The sequence below is a fragment of the Bactrocera oleae genome, chromosome 5, assembly GCF_042242935.1.
Source record: "Bactrocera oleae isolate idBacOlea1 chromosome 5, idBacOlea1, whole genome shotgun sequence".
NCBI lineage: Eukaryota > Metazoa > Arthropoda > Insecta > Diptera > Tephritidae > Bactrocera > Bactrocera oleae.
Window position 1 is genome coordinate 33,466,227 of NC_091539.1, and position 18,672 is coordinate 33,484,898.

The window sequence follows — 18,672 nt, forward strand, 5'->3', positions numbered from 1 at the left end:
CGCAAATAAATACTAAAACAAAAATCTGCTTACAATACCGTTAAAATGCATTTAATATGGCTTAAATGCGACGAGGCCGTTAGGCGCAGATTTTTTTAAGACAAAGAATAATTGCTGCTCGCAGGAGACAGTAAAGAAACCCGCATATGGCGAATGCATAAAAAGCAGAGCACCAAAACGCTGATACAAATAATAATAAGATATTTTATTGTAGCCGTTACGCTGCTGTAGAACCTCTTCAACAGCGTTAAGAATAAACTGAGGAAGAAGATATTTGAACAATTTTGGGGTGAAAAAAATGGTCTTCAATTTGATGAGTTCATCGCCACTTCACCGCGCTATGGGGCACCTGATGCGAACGAAAGTTGGAAAGTATTCGAACAGTTAGAAGGAAATACACAGAGGAATATACACTTCCGTGCAACAATTTGCACCCTGTAGGACTCCATTCGCCGAACTAATAATGATTAACTCAGGTTTCATATCAGACTTAAATTCTTACCACACTTTTTTTCTTCTACTAGTTGGAAGATATAAATTGATCGTTTATTTCTGTCGTTTATTGAAGATAGAACTGGTTATCTATGCTTTTCAGTTAGAAAATTCAATCTTAAGGAAATCACACAAAAGATCAAGCAGACGACACACTATAAGAAATCCCATTAGGAAGTCTTCTATAACTTAGAATCACTAAAAATAATATTGCTTTTATGGACCACTTATAAAATCGGAAATAAGGTTACTATAACGTGGATTACCTGAACGCGAAAATACTTCAAAATACATTCCTAAGAAAAAGAACATAAAGGCAATCAAAGTTGATTTCGTGACAACTGTTTTTAAATCAGTATAGGCGGAAGGCCTTAAAATTACGATATATCTACCTTGAAACTATCAGTGTCAAACAGTATAGCAAATTTTAGAACGAAACGAACTGTCAAACTTTTTAAGTAATTGTAAACAAAATCTTCTATTTCCCTCCTTTCGTTTATGACGTCTCGAGTTAATGTATATTCTCTCAAACGCACTCCAAAAAACTGGGCGATAATGTCGTAATCTCTATTACTATCACTCTTGATATAACCAATGAACTTACATGTAGAATATACATATATGATCTAAGCAGATCAAATTTGACTGACAAACAAAACAACATTAAGGTTATACAATACAAGCATGCTGACGCTTCATTCCATTTTCCACACGTTTTATAAATATCGGCATTCATTGAATGACTTCTAATGTCTTCAATGGACTCATGGCGCGTTCTCCGAGGCTAATTTTTCAGTTTCGAAAACAGAAAAAAATCATAGCGAGCCAAATCGGGCAAATACGACGGCTGAACGATGACTCTCGTTTCGTGTTTGGCTGAAAAGTCAGCCACAAGCACGCGCATTAACGTAGTACAAAATTAACGAATTTTCTGCCAAAAAATTCGGTTGTTTACGACGAATTGCTTCACGTACATGCTTAAATCAAATCATCGTATAACCATCACCTTGATTTTGACGTGGTTATTAGGTTTTGGCTCATTTTTAGAGCGCCATTAAAATATTTTCAGGAGCTCCGTCATAATTCTATTAAATATATGAAACAATAACATTAGCCGTCTTCGATTCATCACTCGCTATGCTCATTTATTAAAAGCTTTTCAAATGAAAATGTCGCCTTATGGAATATAATCCAATATAAAAGATATAGAACGCATTATAGTGGCAAGAAATTTATCTACATGTGCTTTCCCTATTCGATTATGCCATTATGTTCGATTATACCAGTCTTTTGACATTTACCGAGTAATTTGTTCGTTTCACCAATCGCTCGTTTTGTCGAATGGCAGACAAAGATTATTATTCACGAACTGACTGATTTCCTATAGGGATCGAATCAGCATGCAAGAAAGTAAGCGCGGATAAATTTTGAATAACACATTTACGCGTCACTGGTCAACGACCACTAATAACATCTGCATATTTGTAGTGGATATAACCTACTTTTCGAAAATATACGCGCACGTAAACTAATAACAAAAATACAAACAATAATGAGCAAATACTCGTAAAACCCACGCATACCGACACATCTGTCCTCACAAGCGCAAATTAAACAAAATTTTAGCGCACTGCTTAAATGCACTTATGTGCTTTTTTTGCAAAAGTTTTCACACACACTTACACGCATGGACACGCACGCGGTTAAGAATTTCCGCACACATAGTATACTCCACTCGACCCAAAATATTCATGGAATTCTTATTATGGCTCATATGCACTTCTGTCAACGGTCCTGCCTACGACTAACAGCCTGTCTACCTACCTACCCACACACATACATATGTACATGCATACAGTCACCGCCAATAAAATGCGACCATTGTACAATATGAGACAAAAAGATAACAACTACAACGACTGATGACAAAGAGGAAGACAACGCTTGGACGCACTTCTCCCAATCAATTATGCGTTAGTGCGAGTATTTATCCAAGCCAATTCTGCAGAAGAAGGTATTAACAAATTACATTTTCGGGTATAAAAACCAAAGTTCTGCATCCCTACGGCGGCATTAAGGCAATACCATTGCAGCGCTAAAGTTGTTAATTGTGTTAAACCAATAAAACGCGACGAATGTGAAAATCGATATTCGGAGTTCGCAACTCGCCAAAATAGTCGTTCAACAAAATTGAGAAAAATATAAAAAATTGCTGTGCAACAAAAAGGAGAATCAATAAAAATTACTGTAATGGCGCAATTTGTGGTAATCTGGAGCATATTCCTGTATGCTTCCTGTCTGCTGCTGTTGAGCAGTGCCGAAGTCCCACAACAACCACAGCAATTCACGAAAGTGCCATTGGTCAGCAACAATGTTGTTGAAATGGTTGCGGGTGTGAGTGGACAAGGTGGAGTGGGAGTTGGTGTGGGTGTGACAGGTGGTGTAGGGGCCGTTATAGCGCCCAGCGTCGGTTCAGTTGCGGAGGAGGAGCGTGTTTACTACCATCCGGCTGCGGTAAGCAAACCACGAGTCATCGACCAGTATGATCATCGCTCCTTGGACGGACACTTTGAGTACAGGTAAGATAATTAAATTGTTGCTGGCATGATTACATATATTAAATTACTGATTATTGTGGGAGGATTATGTGGGTATGAGATGAATAATTAGCTTATTTTCGGTCAACTAAGAAGAGGAGTAGCACCGCAAACAGACAAGCGAGTGTGGCGCTTTGAACGCTTTGGCTCTACGCATTGAATGAAGGAGACCTATAAAAATATTGAAGATGAACTAATTCTGTTGTACTTTTTGTACTTGTGTATCACTGCTATCTACCACAAATAAGAGGTTTCTTGGATTAGTAATTGATAATATTTGGCAAAACTGTAAGGAGAGTTTTTATAGAAGAACAGCTTGGCTTACTCAATTTAAATTTACCGGAAAACCTCAGATATCGAAAGATCAACACAATCTTCATACCAAATTCTATAAGCCAAGATTTCATTATGTATCTAGCAGCTTCCAACTGAATCTATTAACACAGTTCCCTCAATCATCCTTGATTCTTTCCAATGCCCCAACAAGTTCTAAATGTATATTGGTACAGACGAATGTCTCTTTTATCAAATCCTTCTATCTATTCCGATCTTTATTCCTTTTAGAAGAAATAAAGATCATCAATTATGTATGTTAGTGTGATACTACATTGGTACATTACTCAGACCTTACCTACTTAAGGTCACGACGTTCCGTGAGAGCTTTTATTGTGAGAATAAAAATAAATATTCGATTTTTCAAGCGGCCCTTAGTCTCGGTATCTTCTTCCAAATTTTTCGTATATGAATGAAATTAATAAATCAGTTAACAATAATGTTAATGCCACTCGAACGGTGTTGGGACTTATGTCATGGTTTCTCAGCCCTGAATGCTACGTTTCCTTGAATTTATAATATTGACCTAGACTATGTTTGAGTTCGAAATCCACTGAATGGTAACGTCGATCTATAGTTTGCATAGTACCACATCACCAACTCGACCATTAGAGTGCATGTGTGGTAATATATCATGCATATTTATATATCTGTATATATTGATATTTATATATATGTAATTTTCACGTATGATTCTTCAAACAGGTATTTACTCAGTAACGGTGAAGCTCGTTATGAACGCGCCTACTGGTTGCCAGCAGGTAAAAATATGGTATTGGCACGCAAAGGTTACTACTCTTATCCAATATCAAATAATAAATTTCTAACCGTCTTCTATACTGCCGATCAAAATGGATATCGACAGGATTCAAGTAAGTCTTCATTAGTCAATAGAAAACTAAAAGCTTGAACTCAGTTTCAGTTATGTATAAGCATATATATATCAGTATACAACTTAATAATTATTTCATCATTAATTTTATTGTTACAGCCACATTCAGTAGAGCTCAACCGCATCTCCCGCGTAGTATCGAAGTGCCGGAATACGTACTACAATCGGTATATGCCGCGCATCCACCGGTAATACAACATCAGAGTAAACCATATGTGCACCCCTCCACCACAACTTCAAGGCCTTTTGTTCCGTCAACCGATAATCCATTCATTCAATTAAAGCCACAGGTGCCTGCGCATCAATCTGCTATAGATCATGGTCAACCCTTGTACGGTCATCAATCACAAGCGCAACATTCATCCCTTCATACATCTTCAAGTGCTCATTCATCAGTAGGAGGTCAAGTGGCATCAGGCATTCACTCATCTATTGGAGCTCACCATTCCGCAGTAGTTACTACTCCATCGGTTGTCTCCTCTTCAACTGGAGTTCACATCAACGTGGGAGTTAAGCCTGCCCCAGGCCAAGTATGGGACTCATCAGTGGTTGTTCCCTCCTCGTCAAATGTGGTTTCATCCTCTGGTATTCATTATTCGTCAGGCGTTCATTCCCAAGCAGTTCATCCTACAGTTCCCAGCCAATCGGCAGTTCATTCTTCGTCGGTTGTTCAACATGGAGTAGAAAGTCATTCCCAAGTGGGAGCTCACCCCACTGTACCCGTCCAATCGGCAGTTCTTTCATCCTGGGGTGGTCAGTCTTCAGGCAGTCATTCACAGGCCGGAGTACATTTAGAAGTTCCAACCGCTTCTACAGTTCACTCTTCTGTAAGCGCTTACTCACCACCTCCAGTTCATTCCCCATCTGTAGTTCAACCTTCAACAGGGGTACATTCAGCAGCTGTTCCTCCCTCACGCCCTACTGTACGCCCATCCAACCAAGTGTATCAATACCAATCAGCTTCACAAGGCTCCTCAGCTCAATCCTCAGTAGTTGTTCCTCCAACAGTTGCTTCGCCCACAGTCCCAGTTCAATCATGGCATTATAGTTTTTAAATAAACAACGCCTGATTGCTGATTAGAGTCATTAAATAAATTTGGACTTGGCTTCATTACGTCGACTTTTATTTCTTTTCTTACGAGTATAATTAAAAATTGAAAATAAAATACAATTTCTTTATACAGTGCTTCAAAGTTTATTATATCGTTTAACTTAGTATGCTGCCATACCTGTTATTGCGAGTAAGTAGTTCAACCTAAATGGTATATTATCAACATTTGTATTTATCTCAACTATATTTATACTACGAACAAGGTATACCCAGAAGGAAACGACGGAGACCCTATAAAGTATAAATATAAATGATCCGTCGATTTAGCCATAGCCGTCTATCTGTAAGTTTGCTTGTCTAAATACACTCGAACTAGTCCCTAAGTTTTTAAGATATAGATCTGAAATTTTGCACACATTCTTTTCTTCTCTAAGATCTGTTTATTTGTCAGAGCCGCCGAGATCGGATCACTATAAGAAATAGCTGCCGTACAAACTGATCAATTAAAGTCAAGTCCCTGTATGAAAAACTGTTTTATTTGCCATGATATCTTCACAAAATCTTGGCACAGATTATTGCTTAAGACAAGTTGGATCAAAATCAAGCAAAAGATATTTTAAACTTTGTATACCCTTTCGGCCCGCCCTTTATATTATATATACGAACTTGTCCCTCAGTTTTTAAGATACCGACATGAAATTTTGCATACGTCGTTTTCTCTCAAGAAGTTGCTCACTTGTCGGCACCGCCGATATGTGACCACTATAGCATACAGCTGCCATATAAACTGAACGATCATAATCAAGTGCTTGCATGGAAAACTTTTTCATTTGACGAGGCATCCTTATGAAATTTGGTATGGATTGTTGTTATGGATGTTAGCCAATAATGCCGTCTCCGAAGAAACTGTCGGACTACCGTAGCATATAGCTGTCATATAAACTGACCGATCAAAATCAAGATAAAAATATTTTCATGCTATAAAAAATGCACCTGTGAAGGATATTACAGCTTCGGTGCAGCCGAAGTTAACGTTTTTTCTATTTATGACATCATTAGCAAATCTTCGATCTAGAAGATTAATCGAAAAATCTAATTGAGGAGGTAACGGTAAGAGAGGCATAAGAAGAAACTTTTGTTTAAATTTCGAATTCGAAATTTTTTGGTGAGATAAACTAAATCCTAGTTTGTTTAATCTTTTCTATCAACGGGAGCTCATTGTTTAAGACCGATTTCATAATTTTGTAGGAAACAACTCTCCGGGGACATTTTGTTTCAATTGAAAATAAATATTCTCGAAAGACAACGTGATATAATCCTCAGCTAAGTTAATTCTTTTATTTAAGTAGTTTATTTCCTATCGTTTGAGCTGAAAACATCCGAATACATCCGAATACATTTCCTTAAATCACTCTTGGAATATCTTGGCAAAGTTTTCAAGAAAGCGCTATGAGCTTTTTAGAATGACTGGTATTTAAATAAATAATACTTTTTAATTTTGAATAAATATTAAATAACTCATTTCACTAATTGCATGGAATCCTATACAAAGAATTTATCATAAATATATAAATAGAATATTTGTAATAGGATTTGAAAATAACAAAAACCAGTAAAATATGACTGTTCTTAAGCAAACTCGTCTAGAACTCTAACGTCTAATAAATAAAATATAGAAAGGGGAACAAACTCATAATTATCCGCAACGGAATGACACCTAAACACGAAATTATAAATTTGCACACACGGAATGGCAGAAAAATCTGCGAAAAGAACCGGCTACCAATAATTTGTGTTTTTATTTAATTTACTTTTGTATAAAAAGTGTAACCGTTAATGCGACAACGGTAAAAGTATACATTTTATGCCAACCATTTTCATTTCGGTGTGACATATTTTCGGTGGATTTTAACAACGCCCAAAATTCCATAACGTATGTAAGTGCCCGTGAGTTATACGAAACAATATTTTTAGCGGCAGAAATACGGACTCCGACCTGCTACCATGCTTCTTTGCTTGTATGTATGTGTGTTTGTGAGTATGTTGAACTTTTCGAAAACATTTAAGGCCTGCAGCACGTTCTCGCTTATATTTATGTTATAGATATAGAGGCAATTTCTGCTACACTAGCGCGATGTGCCCCAATGAGCCAGCATAGCAGACGCGTTGAAGATCAGATAAAAGCGAAAGAGTGGAAAGATCAAAATTTCAGTCGAGGACAAAAAACCCAGGAACGAATTACAGAGGTAAACATAATAATTACAGTGCCACATTCAATTGAGCGCGCATGAAGAAAAAATGAAATAAAATAAAAAATTCGCTTATCAAGCGATCTTCAAAGCGATCAGCCACAGCGAGGTGGCCGCGCTCTATTTTTATCCCCGCGCTGACTTCGCAAGGCAAGTGAACGGGAAGTACACGCAATTCTGCGCGCAAATTTCTTTGAGTGCCGTTGCAAATTAGAAGCCAAAACTTAGAACTTGTGTGGCAAACGGCAATCAAGTTGGTAACAACAAAAACAGCAACAGCAGGGGAGGCTGAATTATGCGTGCGCAATTAAATAGTAAGGTACATACAAATTTACACATTTTCAAAGCACTCGCGCAGATGCCGGCTGTGATTACACCCGCAGCAACAAAAGCTCAGCGCGTTGGCCGACCGACTGCCGGGCCGTTTAGCTGATGAAGCGTCTCCAATTTTTGACATCTTTATTTAGAGGCGCGCTTGCCACACACAAACAGACATACACCCATACACAGGTGCACGCACATACTCGCTTATAAAGTGCTTTATTCGCAGAGCGCCAGCAGCTAAGTACTATAAAAGCGCTCGCTTGGCTGGTACTTACATTAAACTGACTTCAAGCAACAAAACCGCAGCATACACGCCCACACACAGTCCGTCAAGCAGGTGTGCAACAAAACTTTTTAAGCACCACTTTTTCGAAAAAAGGATTAATTCTGCAAAAGCATACAAACAAACCCAAACAATGTGTCGCAGCCGTGGAACCAACAAACTTTCCGCAATCATCGTCTATTGCAGTCTGGCTTTGGCTTACACACAAGCGGCTGTCAGCAATAATTCAGCGCTTCCAAACAATCAATACTCATCAAACTACCAACAAAATGATGCAGCCGCCTCTACTTATTTCCCGAATAATCAAAAACAATATGCGCATAGCACTCGTCTAAGCGCTGGCAATCAGCAGAATTACCAACCATCACAACAACAACAGCAACAGCAGGATGTTGTAAAGGAAAAAGACGTTTTAGAGCGTTTCCATCATCGCTTCCCGGATGGCAGTTATGAGTTTAGATACGAATTGACCGATGGCACTGCGCGTTATGAACGCGGCTATTTCCTTATCTACGACAAAATAAAGACCCTTGTTGTGGTGGGCTATTACTCTTATCGTCAAACTGACGGCCGTTATATTACTGTTTTCTACAATGCCGATCAAAATGGCTACAGGCAGAATCAATGTGAGTATACAAACTACTTTATGGATGGTAGAAGCGTGAATGAGCTCAAAGCAAGAAATCGCAAAATTTTTAGACGATATTTGGTATTAAATTTATTGAAGCCGGTTACTGTACATGCACTTTGAGTAGAGAGATTGCTATGAATTAAAAAAATATTAACTCGTCGTTATGAATAATTAAAAATTATGTGAAGTAGCAAACTGGCTTACTCATACTTACTCGTGCTAAAACAATACAAATTGTATTTGCCAGCACGGGAAAAAAAAATTCGCCAGAAACTAGTTTTGATTCGATAGTAACTGATTCTGGGTATATATAAATGTCACTAAAAATTTTAATTTTTTAATCATTACTAAACACCCTTACACAATGGACCGCGATAACTAGTACACCAAAAACTAGTTATTAACCAAGTACATACAATATATAAAATTTTTTTTATTATTATAAATACTTAACATATTAAGGCCAAAAGTAACTAGCTCATCAAAAACTAGTTATGAACCAGTTCACTGAAACTATATCAAAGCATGTTTTTATATACATCAGCATTCCTTCAAATTAATGCAATATTCCATAAATTTACAACTGGCCCGAAAGAAACGAGTTGTGGTATAGTTAATATTTATTTATTTTTTTAATTAAAAAAATTATAAACAAATTCTTAATATGTTATTAACAAATTACTTTTCTTATCACAATATCTTTCAGCTATCACTCCACAAGTCTACCCGAATTTGCCACGTTCGATCGAAGTGCCACAACTCCACGAAAATGTCGATTATAACACAAACAGGCTGAACAAAGGACGCCAATAATTTTAAGTTTCGCAATACTTAACTTAAAATAAAAAATCCGCAAAGCAACAGTATTTTCTTAAATATTAATTTAAAAAAAACGAGTAACGAATACAAATGAGTAAAATATAGTGTGTACTTGAAATGTAATAAATTTTAAATCCGATACCGCTTTGGATTGCAGCTCATAAGTCAATTTCAATTAAGACTCACATACTCGAATGCTAATTAATCATCCTATTGTAACGTTATCAATTCGCCATAAAGCGTTACACGACTTCTGTCAGTGTTATCAAAATTCAGTTGTTGGTTTTCCATATAAAAAGTAAAGCTTTTAGTGTTAAAGCTTTTTCTTAATTATTGCTTAGCGGCGTACCGATTAGCGGTAAATGCTTTCAGTATATTGAGGTCGAAAGCGTAATTAACGCACAGGAGCATTTGTAAGTTTTTTTGGGAATTAGACTCTGGAAACCTGTAAATCTTCATAAATAAAAATAAATGAAAGTAGTCATCGGAGAATATTTTCAATTATTAAAAACGACAATAAAATCGTAGCATTCAGTTAAACCCTTCTCAGGTCAACATATTTTACGAAACACTGTTTTAAAGTTTAACGCTTTTAAAAAGAAACACAAATAATGGTTTTTAAATAATTTTAATTATTTAATATATCGACAGATATATAGATTTACGTATAATTTCTGACAAAATCGGTTCAAAATGAAATACTGTTTTTTTTCACAAATTCACTCCTCCAAAGCTTTACACTGATACACGCTTGAACAAGGTTGTACTGCAAATAAATTGAAATAAAAGACAACATTTTTCATATGCTACCGAAGAACTCTAATTTTCAATATAAAAAAACAACTCACCTCCAACAATGCGGTAGCCCTCCTCGTCGGCAATGTAATGAATTATGTTGAATTTATTTTTCTTCGGATCGACCGGCACCGAGTAGTAACCGGACTGCACATAAATTGTGTCCTTACCAATATACTTCTTCGTTATCTTCTTGTAATCGGACAAGCCGTTGCTCAGACGCAATCTTTGGCGAAAAGATAATCGTTACACTTTTTTATTTGGAAGAAAACAGAAAGTGCACGATAACTTACTTGTATTCGTTAATACCCTTATCGGAAAGGATTTGGTAATTCTCCAACACGATAACATCGTCACCACCACCACCGGGTTTCTGGTAACTTGGCGTGGTTGTGGATGACGGACGTTGGGTAGTGGGGCGTTGGGTCGTAGTGGGCCGTGCGGTAGTGGGTCGTGGATAATGTGGCAGCTGTGGCAACTGACTTATCGGGTATTGTGGATAATGTGGTGGTTTCGGACGTGGTGTGGGATACTGTGGATATAGTGTAGGATACTGTGGTGGGCGTGGACGTACAGTTGTGGGGCGAGTTGATGGTTTGGTTGTTGGATAATATGATGGATAATATGTTGGTCTTATTGGCAGTGGTGGAGGTGGTGGAAAAATACCAACAGGAGGCCATACCTCCTGTTCCTCAATGGAGTCCTCGTCATCGTGTAGTGGAAAAGCAGTGACTTGATCCTCATAGTAGGATAAATAATCGTGGTAAGCATTGTAATCTTCCATTTTTATGTCATTTTCTTGGATGGGGTGAACTGATGTGGGTTCTGAGGCAGCTGGAAAATGAGTTGATTGCACGCCATCATTGCCAACTACAGCTGATTGGGTATTAATTGCTGTTTTTTGTTCTTTATTGGATTGTGCCACTACGCCAACTTGCTGTTGGTCAACTGGTGACCCTGCCACAACTCCATACACGGTATTAAATGGCACTTGGTGTGTGGCCCAAGCAGCTACTTGTTCTTGAAATATTGACGGGCGTAAGGGCTTCTGCTCCACGTTAGGTATAGCCTGTATACCGGCACTCAGCAATGTTGTAAGTATCAAAAATTTTAAAATCATTTTTCTTTTCCTCTTTTCAACAAATTTTATGTTTTTGTCCCGTTAGAATTTTTTTGCGTGCGCTCCGTGTAACTGTTGTCTGCTAAAAGATCTTCGGTCACTTGGCGTTGCCGTCTTTATACACTAACTCACTACCAAGTTCTTAAGACTTCTTTATATACCCACATATCTAACCATCGACAGCACCTTTACAAAGCTCATATACACGTCTGCATACATACACAATTTAAATGCAAAAAATAAAAAATAAGATAAAAAAATAATTGGAGATATATTGCATATCTTTTAGTTTTTAAGTATTCAGAGGCCTGTTGAGCATTTGCATATGTGTTGGCCGTGATTTGTATTTGCAGTACATTTCCTACCCCAAAATCAACAAAAATTACTTAAATTAAATAAGTCGATTTCCGTCAGCCGGTTTGGCTCATTTCACACAATTTCGGGATGGCGGCGTTTCCTTAACGCCCTTTTCACTCTTCTTTCGTGTAGACATACAAACACATACTCACTTACATACAGATATTGTATTTATTTCAATGGTTTCTTTAATCTCTTGCAATATTCTTGCCATCATAAAATTTACTGTTGAAGGCATTCTTATTTTTGACGATTTTTCATGTGATTTGCTTGCTTTGTTTGTTTGATCAAATCTGTTACCAGTTAAGATTCCACTAATTAAAATGTGTCAAAAGGGATTCAAGAACTTTGTTTACATATACGTATGTATTGTATTTGTTGAAGTTTTGAGGAGGCTCGTAAAATGACGTGGAGTGTTACCGTTAAAGCTCGTCGATCGCTTTCAAAACCGCGACTTGTGAAGCATTTTTATTGCATAAGTGAAAGCCGCAAAATTCTACAAATTTGTGTACCATATAATGACCGCAAAACGCTAATTATTTGGGATGAAATATGACTCAACGGAAAAATATTTATAAGACAAGATACAGCTTCAACTTTATTTCAGAAAATCATTGAAATTTGATAATTACTTTCGAATAATTTTTTCATATAAAGCATTTGCAACCTATTTTATTTAAATGTTACGGCCGCAGCCGCCGTGTAGCAGTTAGAGCTAGACCACCACGCAGGACCTGTGCCGATTACTTTACTGATTAAAAGGTAGTTTCTAATAACGGTTGGTACTCGCCAGGCATTGTCAAACGTTGAATTTAATTTTTTTCAATGGATAGCCACCCTATTTCTAATTATATTTTTATTTAAAAATATCTCAAATTTATCCCTTTGATACCCATGGTGTATTATTATACCCTGAACAGGATATATTAGGATTACCACGAAGTTTGTAACACCCAGAAGGAAATATCGATATAAAATCTATCACCATAAAACATAAATATAAAAGTGTTGCGAGACTCTCTGTATTTTTGTATATACACGAACTAGTCCCTCAGTAGTTGAGATATCGATCTGAAATTTTTCACACGTCCTTTGCTGCTCGTTGGTCGGAATCGCCGATAACGGACCACTATAGGTGCCATAACGATCTTTTTATATCTTTTTTTTTTTGTTTTTACTTTGTTTGCGGATTGTAATTTTATAATAGTTCTCCAGTAAAAATTCGCGAAAGAACATTCATTTCCATTCGAACTTATCACCCTTTAATTGTTTATAAGTAAGTACAAGTGTGGTAATCAAAATATTATATTTTTATTTAAGAGATGGCGTTATTGTCCATAGTACTAGTGTTACGTGTCGCATCATTTGACAGTTTTTCGATTGATTTACTCAGTACGTTGTGAGCGCTCGTCAAAGATGGACACCAACAAAGAGAAAATTCGCTATATTTTACAAATTTTCTTCGATCAAAGCGAAAAAGCAGCCAAAGCGGCTGAAAACATTAATTTAGGTTATGGGCCCGATACTGTAAACGAACGTGTAGCACCAAAGTGATTTGCTAGGTTTCGTTCCGGTAATTTCGATGTCAAAGATGCACCACGCGTCGGGAGGCCTGTCGTCGAAAATTGCGATAAAATCATGGAAATAGTGGAAACAGACCGTCACGTGAGCACTTATTTAATTGCTGAGGAAATAAAGATAAGCCAGAAAGCCGTGTGGAACCATTTGCATAACCTTGGATTCAAAAAGAAGCTCGATGTTTGGGTGCCACACGAGCTAACGCAAAAAACATGATGGACCGAATTTCCATCTGCGAATCGCTGCAGAATCGCAACAAAATCGACCCGTTTCTGAAACGGATTGTGAGTGTGTCGGGGTCAAAGCTCGGGGAAGCGGCCCAGACGGTGGGCAAGACCGGATTGACGGCCAGGAAGGTTTTGCTGCGTGTTTGGTGGGATTTGCAAAAAATCATTTACTACGAGCTGCTCCTCAATGGCCAAACGCTCAATTCAGACCTCTACTGCCAACAACTAGACCACTTGAAGGCAGCACTCATCCAGAAGAGACCATCTATGATCAACAGCGGCCGAATTGTGTTCCATCAGAACAATGCCAGGCCACACACGTCTTTGGTGACGCGCCAGAAGCTCCGGGAGCTCGTAGGAGGTCCTAATACACCCACCTTATAGTCCGGACCTGGCACCAAGTGATTACCATATTTTCCTGTCCTTGGCGAACGCGCTTAATGGTGAGAAATTGGCCTCAAAAGAGGCCTGTGAAAATTAACTCTCCGAGTTTTTTGCCAATAGGGACGCATCCTTCTACGAGAGGGGTATAATGAGGTTGGCATCTCGTTGGCAACAAGTTTACGAACAAAACGGCGCATATTTGACATAAATCGGACAAATGTACACAAAGTTATCATCTTTTGAAAAATCAATAAAAAACTGAACGAACTTTTTACTTTACCTAATATATACACACGTATGTATACGTATACGTAAGTATGTATGTTTGTAAATTAAAAGTTACATAAATATTACCTATCATTATTAAAAGCTCACCTCTTGTAAAATAAAATGCCAAAAGCATTTGTTGATGAACGCAATTCTGACAGTTTATTACCAAATTAATTACACGATCTTATCAATCACTTAAATTGTAGTCTGGACACTCAAGTAACATAATATATATATACATATCTACATATGAACGCATTTGTCGGCCATAAATAGAAATCGAATAAATCATTATTAATGGATGCTGACAGGTGCACCAAATTAGGATTGGCAGTGCGATCGCTATCAAAGCACTCACTTTGCAATGTTATGGAAAAGACTGGTTGACGGATGCTTTAGCCATCAAAAAAGAAAGCATTTTTTTCTTGCGCCTACAAACATCGAAGGGAGAGTAAACTGTAAGAGCGGAAAGCCGCGTCACACCTCAACATCTCCTCACAGATGCGATACCACAGCACATTCCACTACTGGTCGAGATCATTTCAATGAGCTATACATCCGAGTACGTTTGAATTCTTCACGTCAAGAGTGCTACACGAAACTAGTCAAGTAACTATCCGGCCAAAGAATGTCAACTCGGTTACATTCCCCAAATGTCTTTTGCCATTACAACAACAACCATGAAAACAGTCCTGCGAGTGCTTACAGATTCACAAAAAGCATAAATTCTCTACAAGCCATCTATCTAATAAATTACCGGTTAATTTCCCAACAACGCTACCAAAGATTTCTGTTAAAGTTTTAATGAATCTCTTAAGGCGCAATTAACAATTCTAACCGGAACTCTTGTGTACGTGTGATCGTTTATCCTCGTCTTTGGCAAAGACCTTATGAGTAGCACGGCGTGTATGTGTTAGTTTCCGCACTAATCTTGCAATGTATTGCAGTTTCGGTAGCCTTGACTTGCTGGGTTATTAGGGTAAGAATGGCTAAAATGTTGAATTAGAGAAATAAGCGACATTAAAATACTTTGTTAACTTTAAGATGATTTATTTCCAGTGTCAACAAAACAAGATGAATTATCTTGGATTATTTTAGAAATGTTCTATCGTCTACTTGAATATTATTTCACTGCAGAATAAACGATGGTTAACCGCAAGCATTTTTGCGCTAAGTATATATGCCTCTATGTTTCGTTAAACAAAGTACATATTAGAGTTCGCGATATAGACATTCATAATTATATATTTACCTTTGTCGAAAAAAAGAGAAGATACTTTATTAAGGTACTTTTCCAGCATAATCTGGTAGTTTTAAAGATAAACCTTTACTGATTATTCTACTCAGTAACTAATCATTATGTTTCAGAGGTTCGTCTAAAAATTTTAAAAATAAATGTTGAGATAATCGAGGCTTTTACTCTAATTCGGAAGGTTTTTAAAAAATGTGGTATTTTATATCATTTATGCAATTACATTTCTGTGTAGCTACATACAATCAGCTAACACGTGTTCAAGTTCAAGAGTGATTTTCACACTATAAATATGTTCTCTAATATAATTATTATTTTAAATTTGGAATTTCTTGAGCAAATATTTTATGTGTTTTTGTCACCAAAGAAGAGTTTGAATTAGAAACAAAAGTCTTTTAGTCCAATATTTTTCTCGAAGCGGTATTATTTCACTGTTTGATGGTTAGAAATATGCCAAACAATACCTAGAACTGATTCAAACAAAACATTCTGATTATCTAACAAATAGTAAAAGCGCTTCTAAGATTGGAGCAAAATATATTATATATTGTAATTCAAATTATCATTCTAATTTGCTTAATATTAATTTATTGATATAAAATTATTTTAGAATATTTTCCATTTAATTTATGTAAGTTATAGAAAAATATAGTCTATACCAGAGAATGTTAATGAATAGAGAAGGCGCAAATGTTAAATCAAATCTTTTTACTAACTTGTAATTCCAGATGAGAGAACATCGAAAAATATAACTTCGAAAAAGAAAAATATACCACGCAATGTGCGAAACGCTATAAATAGACACAACTAATATTCCTAAATGAAAATCGTTACGCATACCTCTTTAGATTTATGCTTTCAATTTCTATGATATGATAAAATGTATAATAATGAAAAGCCTTCTGAATTATAAAGCTGTAGTACCGGTAAAAACCCCAGAGTTTAAAATAAAATAAACATTTAATATGCAATTTTTCCAACTTATGTATGTGCGTTGCGTGAGCAATTGCTCATTAAGCAAAGGATGACAATATTTATAAATATATATAAATAAATTTTAGCACTGCTAACATTTGCGCCTTCTCTATTCATTAACATTCTCTGGTAATATTGAAGAACAATCTGTTGCCACGTATAAATTTTTAGTCCATATGAAAACAAAACCGTTGTTATCGACGCACTGCTTTATCCACAAAACTTATTTTTTACGTTATTACTCGCTGAAGAGAATGTAGCACGGAACCGGACGAACGGCAGATAAACATATGTGTATGGGCAAAAATTTGAACTACCAAACCACAACCGAAATCGAAATTTCAAAACAATGCACATTCATAATAAATGATATTACCGCAAATTTTAAGACTAAGCGTACACAACACGAAAAAAATATTTTTTAAACACACCCACAACTTTAACAAATTATTAATTTTCACATTTAAAAAAGCAATAATTGCAAATTAAATAATTCAATTTTAACAAGATTGTTTAATTATTTCCCGTCAATATCTGAAAACACTTTTTACCGGCACACAGCTTAATCGTCAAACGAAAAAGTAGGTGGACTACACCCTCTAAAAACACCACGATGAAATTTGCATAGGCAGCAGTGGTAAATCTACGCTGTTTTATCGAGTTTATATGTAAGAAATCTAATATAATTTACATATACAATATAATTTTAAAAAAATATGAGATTATTAAGAATTTTATATTTGTTTAATATGCCAAATCGAATAAATCCATAATATATCAGACGCTAAAATTAATTATAAAATGCAGCATTTTTTAAACGGTTCAGAAGATTTTGGATTTTTTATTTTTTTAAACACTTTCACTAAAAGAATTACTAATTGTCACTGAAATTATTTAAATATACTCACTTTAATTTTTACTCAATGCAAACGCGACAAAGGAAGCATTCTTCACTTCCTTATCCTCAAATCTATCAAATTTACACAAACATTCCTATCACCCGTTAAAAAAATCTCAGAAAGAGAGCAATTTGCCTTATTTTGCAAAAGCGAATTTGTTGTTGTGAACGCGATATTTTAGAGAATATATGCGTCATATAATATTAAACTGCACTAATATATTTATAACGGAAAACATACATAAATGCTATCTTGAACATTCAGCACTTGTAATGCAGGCGTCACTTGTTTAATATTTATAAATATTTTGCTGTGAACTTCACGCACTATATTACTCACGGGTTATTTCAAATACGGACAAAAATCATAGAATACAAGATTACAACATGAATTAACCGTTCCTTTTTGGTTTAGGCTGTGACAATTGTTACAAAATCTAATTGCACTATACACTTAACTGACAAATGGTTGCTAACCTGACATTGAGAAAACCAAAAATTGTTTCACTAGCATATGATTATGATACTAAGTCTATTTCACAAATTAACAAAAGTGCTTACGTTTTTGTTTACAATTTACATGCTGTTCTATGCTTCTTCTTCTTAGCTCAAAAGAATTACGTCACACGATGGCAGTTGGCGTAATCTTGTATTCTATCATTTTTGGCTCCATAATTGAACCAGAGAACTTAAAACAGGGATAATGGGATGCCCAACTCTTTCCAGTGTGAGAGCAGAGAACGTATATCATGATGATATACGTTCTCTGGTGAGAGCACCTCAAAATTAGCGTTTCTTTTAACATTTTCCATTGTAGCCAGATCGGACAAAATAATAATTTTTGGGAATTTAAATTAAATTAACCATCATTTATTAAGATTAAATATTATTATACATGTATCCGTTAAACATATGCAGAAACTTTTTATACTTTTTTTTTTGTAATTTTGTGATATATTAAACAATTGATTTTTGAACTTTCAATACGTAATCAAAAGTATAAATGTATTAGCTCTCAATTAATAAATGCAGCACAAATCTGTAAACATACGCTCTCTTAATTAACCAACTGACGATTATTGAAGAGAATATAATATGTGAGCAAAACTGGGCATATTGGTATGCCATTTGAAATATATTCCCTT

The 18,672-nt window shown here is 36.1% G+C and overlaps 3 protein-coding genes and 1 long non-coding RNA gene across 5 annotated transcripts in view; 2 read left to right on the top strand and 2 right to left on the bottom strand.

The window, feature by feature from the left end:
- LOC118682591 (uncharacterized) overlaps positions 1 to 18,237 on the bottom strand; it is a 26,229-nt gene extending 7,992 nt beyond the window's left edge. The window contains exon 1 of one of the 2 annotated variants that reach the window (XR_004978408.2): positions 18,089 to 18,237. This is a non-coding gene — a long non-coding RNA (uncharacterized lncRNA). Of the gene's footprint in view, positions 1 to 17,537 lie in introns of both variants that reach the window. The other variant, XR_004978407.2, reaches the window with a different exon arrangement.
- On the top strand, positions 2,568 to 5,510 carry LOC106618288 (uncharacterized). The gene is made up of 3 exons (XM_014235978.3): positions 2,568 to 3,071; positions 4,128 to 4,294; positions 4,414 to 5,510. The coding sequence occupies exons 1-3, from the start codon at positions 2,743 to 2,745 to the stop codon at positions 5,367 to 5,369; spliced, it is 1,452 nt and encodes a 483-aa protein (XP_014091453.2). The 5' UTR covers positions 2,568 to 2,742; the 3' UTR covers positions 5,370 to 5,510.
- Positions 8,160 to 9,835, top strand: LOC106618279 (Cuticular protein 12A). The gene is made up of 2 exons (XM_014235967.3): positions 8,160 to 8,847; positions 9,559 to 9,835. Exons 1-2 carry the CDS (start codon positions 8,355 to 8,357, stop codon positions 9,663 to 9,665), a joined length of 600 nt encoding a protein of 199 aa, XP_014091442.1. The 5' UTR covers positions 8,160 to 8,354; the 3' UTR covers positions 9,666 to 9,835.
- LOC106618287 (uncharacterized) lies at positions 10,284 to 11,740 on the bottom strand. The gene is made up of 3 exons (XM_014235976.3): positions 10,760 to 11,740; positions 10,520 to 10,692; positions 10,284 to 10,437 (listed from the first exon to the last, which is right to left on the bottom strand). Exons 1-3 carry the CDS (start codon positions 11,584 to 11,586, stop codon positions 10,391 to 10,393), a joined length of 1,047 nt encoding a protein of 348 aa, XP_014091451.2. The 5' UTR covers positions 11,587 to 11,740; the 3' UTR covers positions 10,284 to 10,390.
- Positions 18,238 to 18,672: the final 435 nt, after the last annotated feature.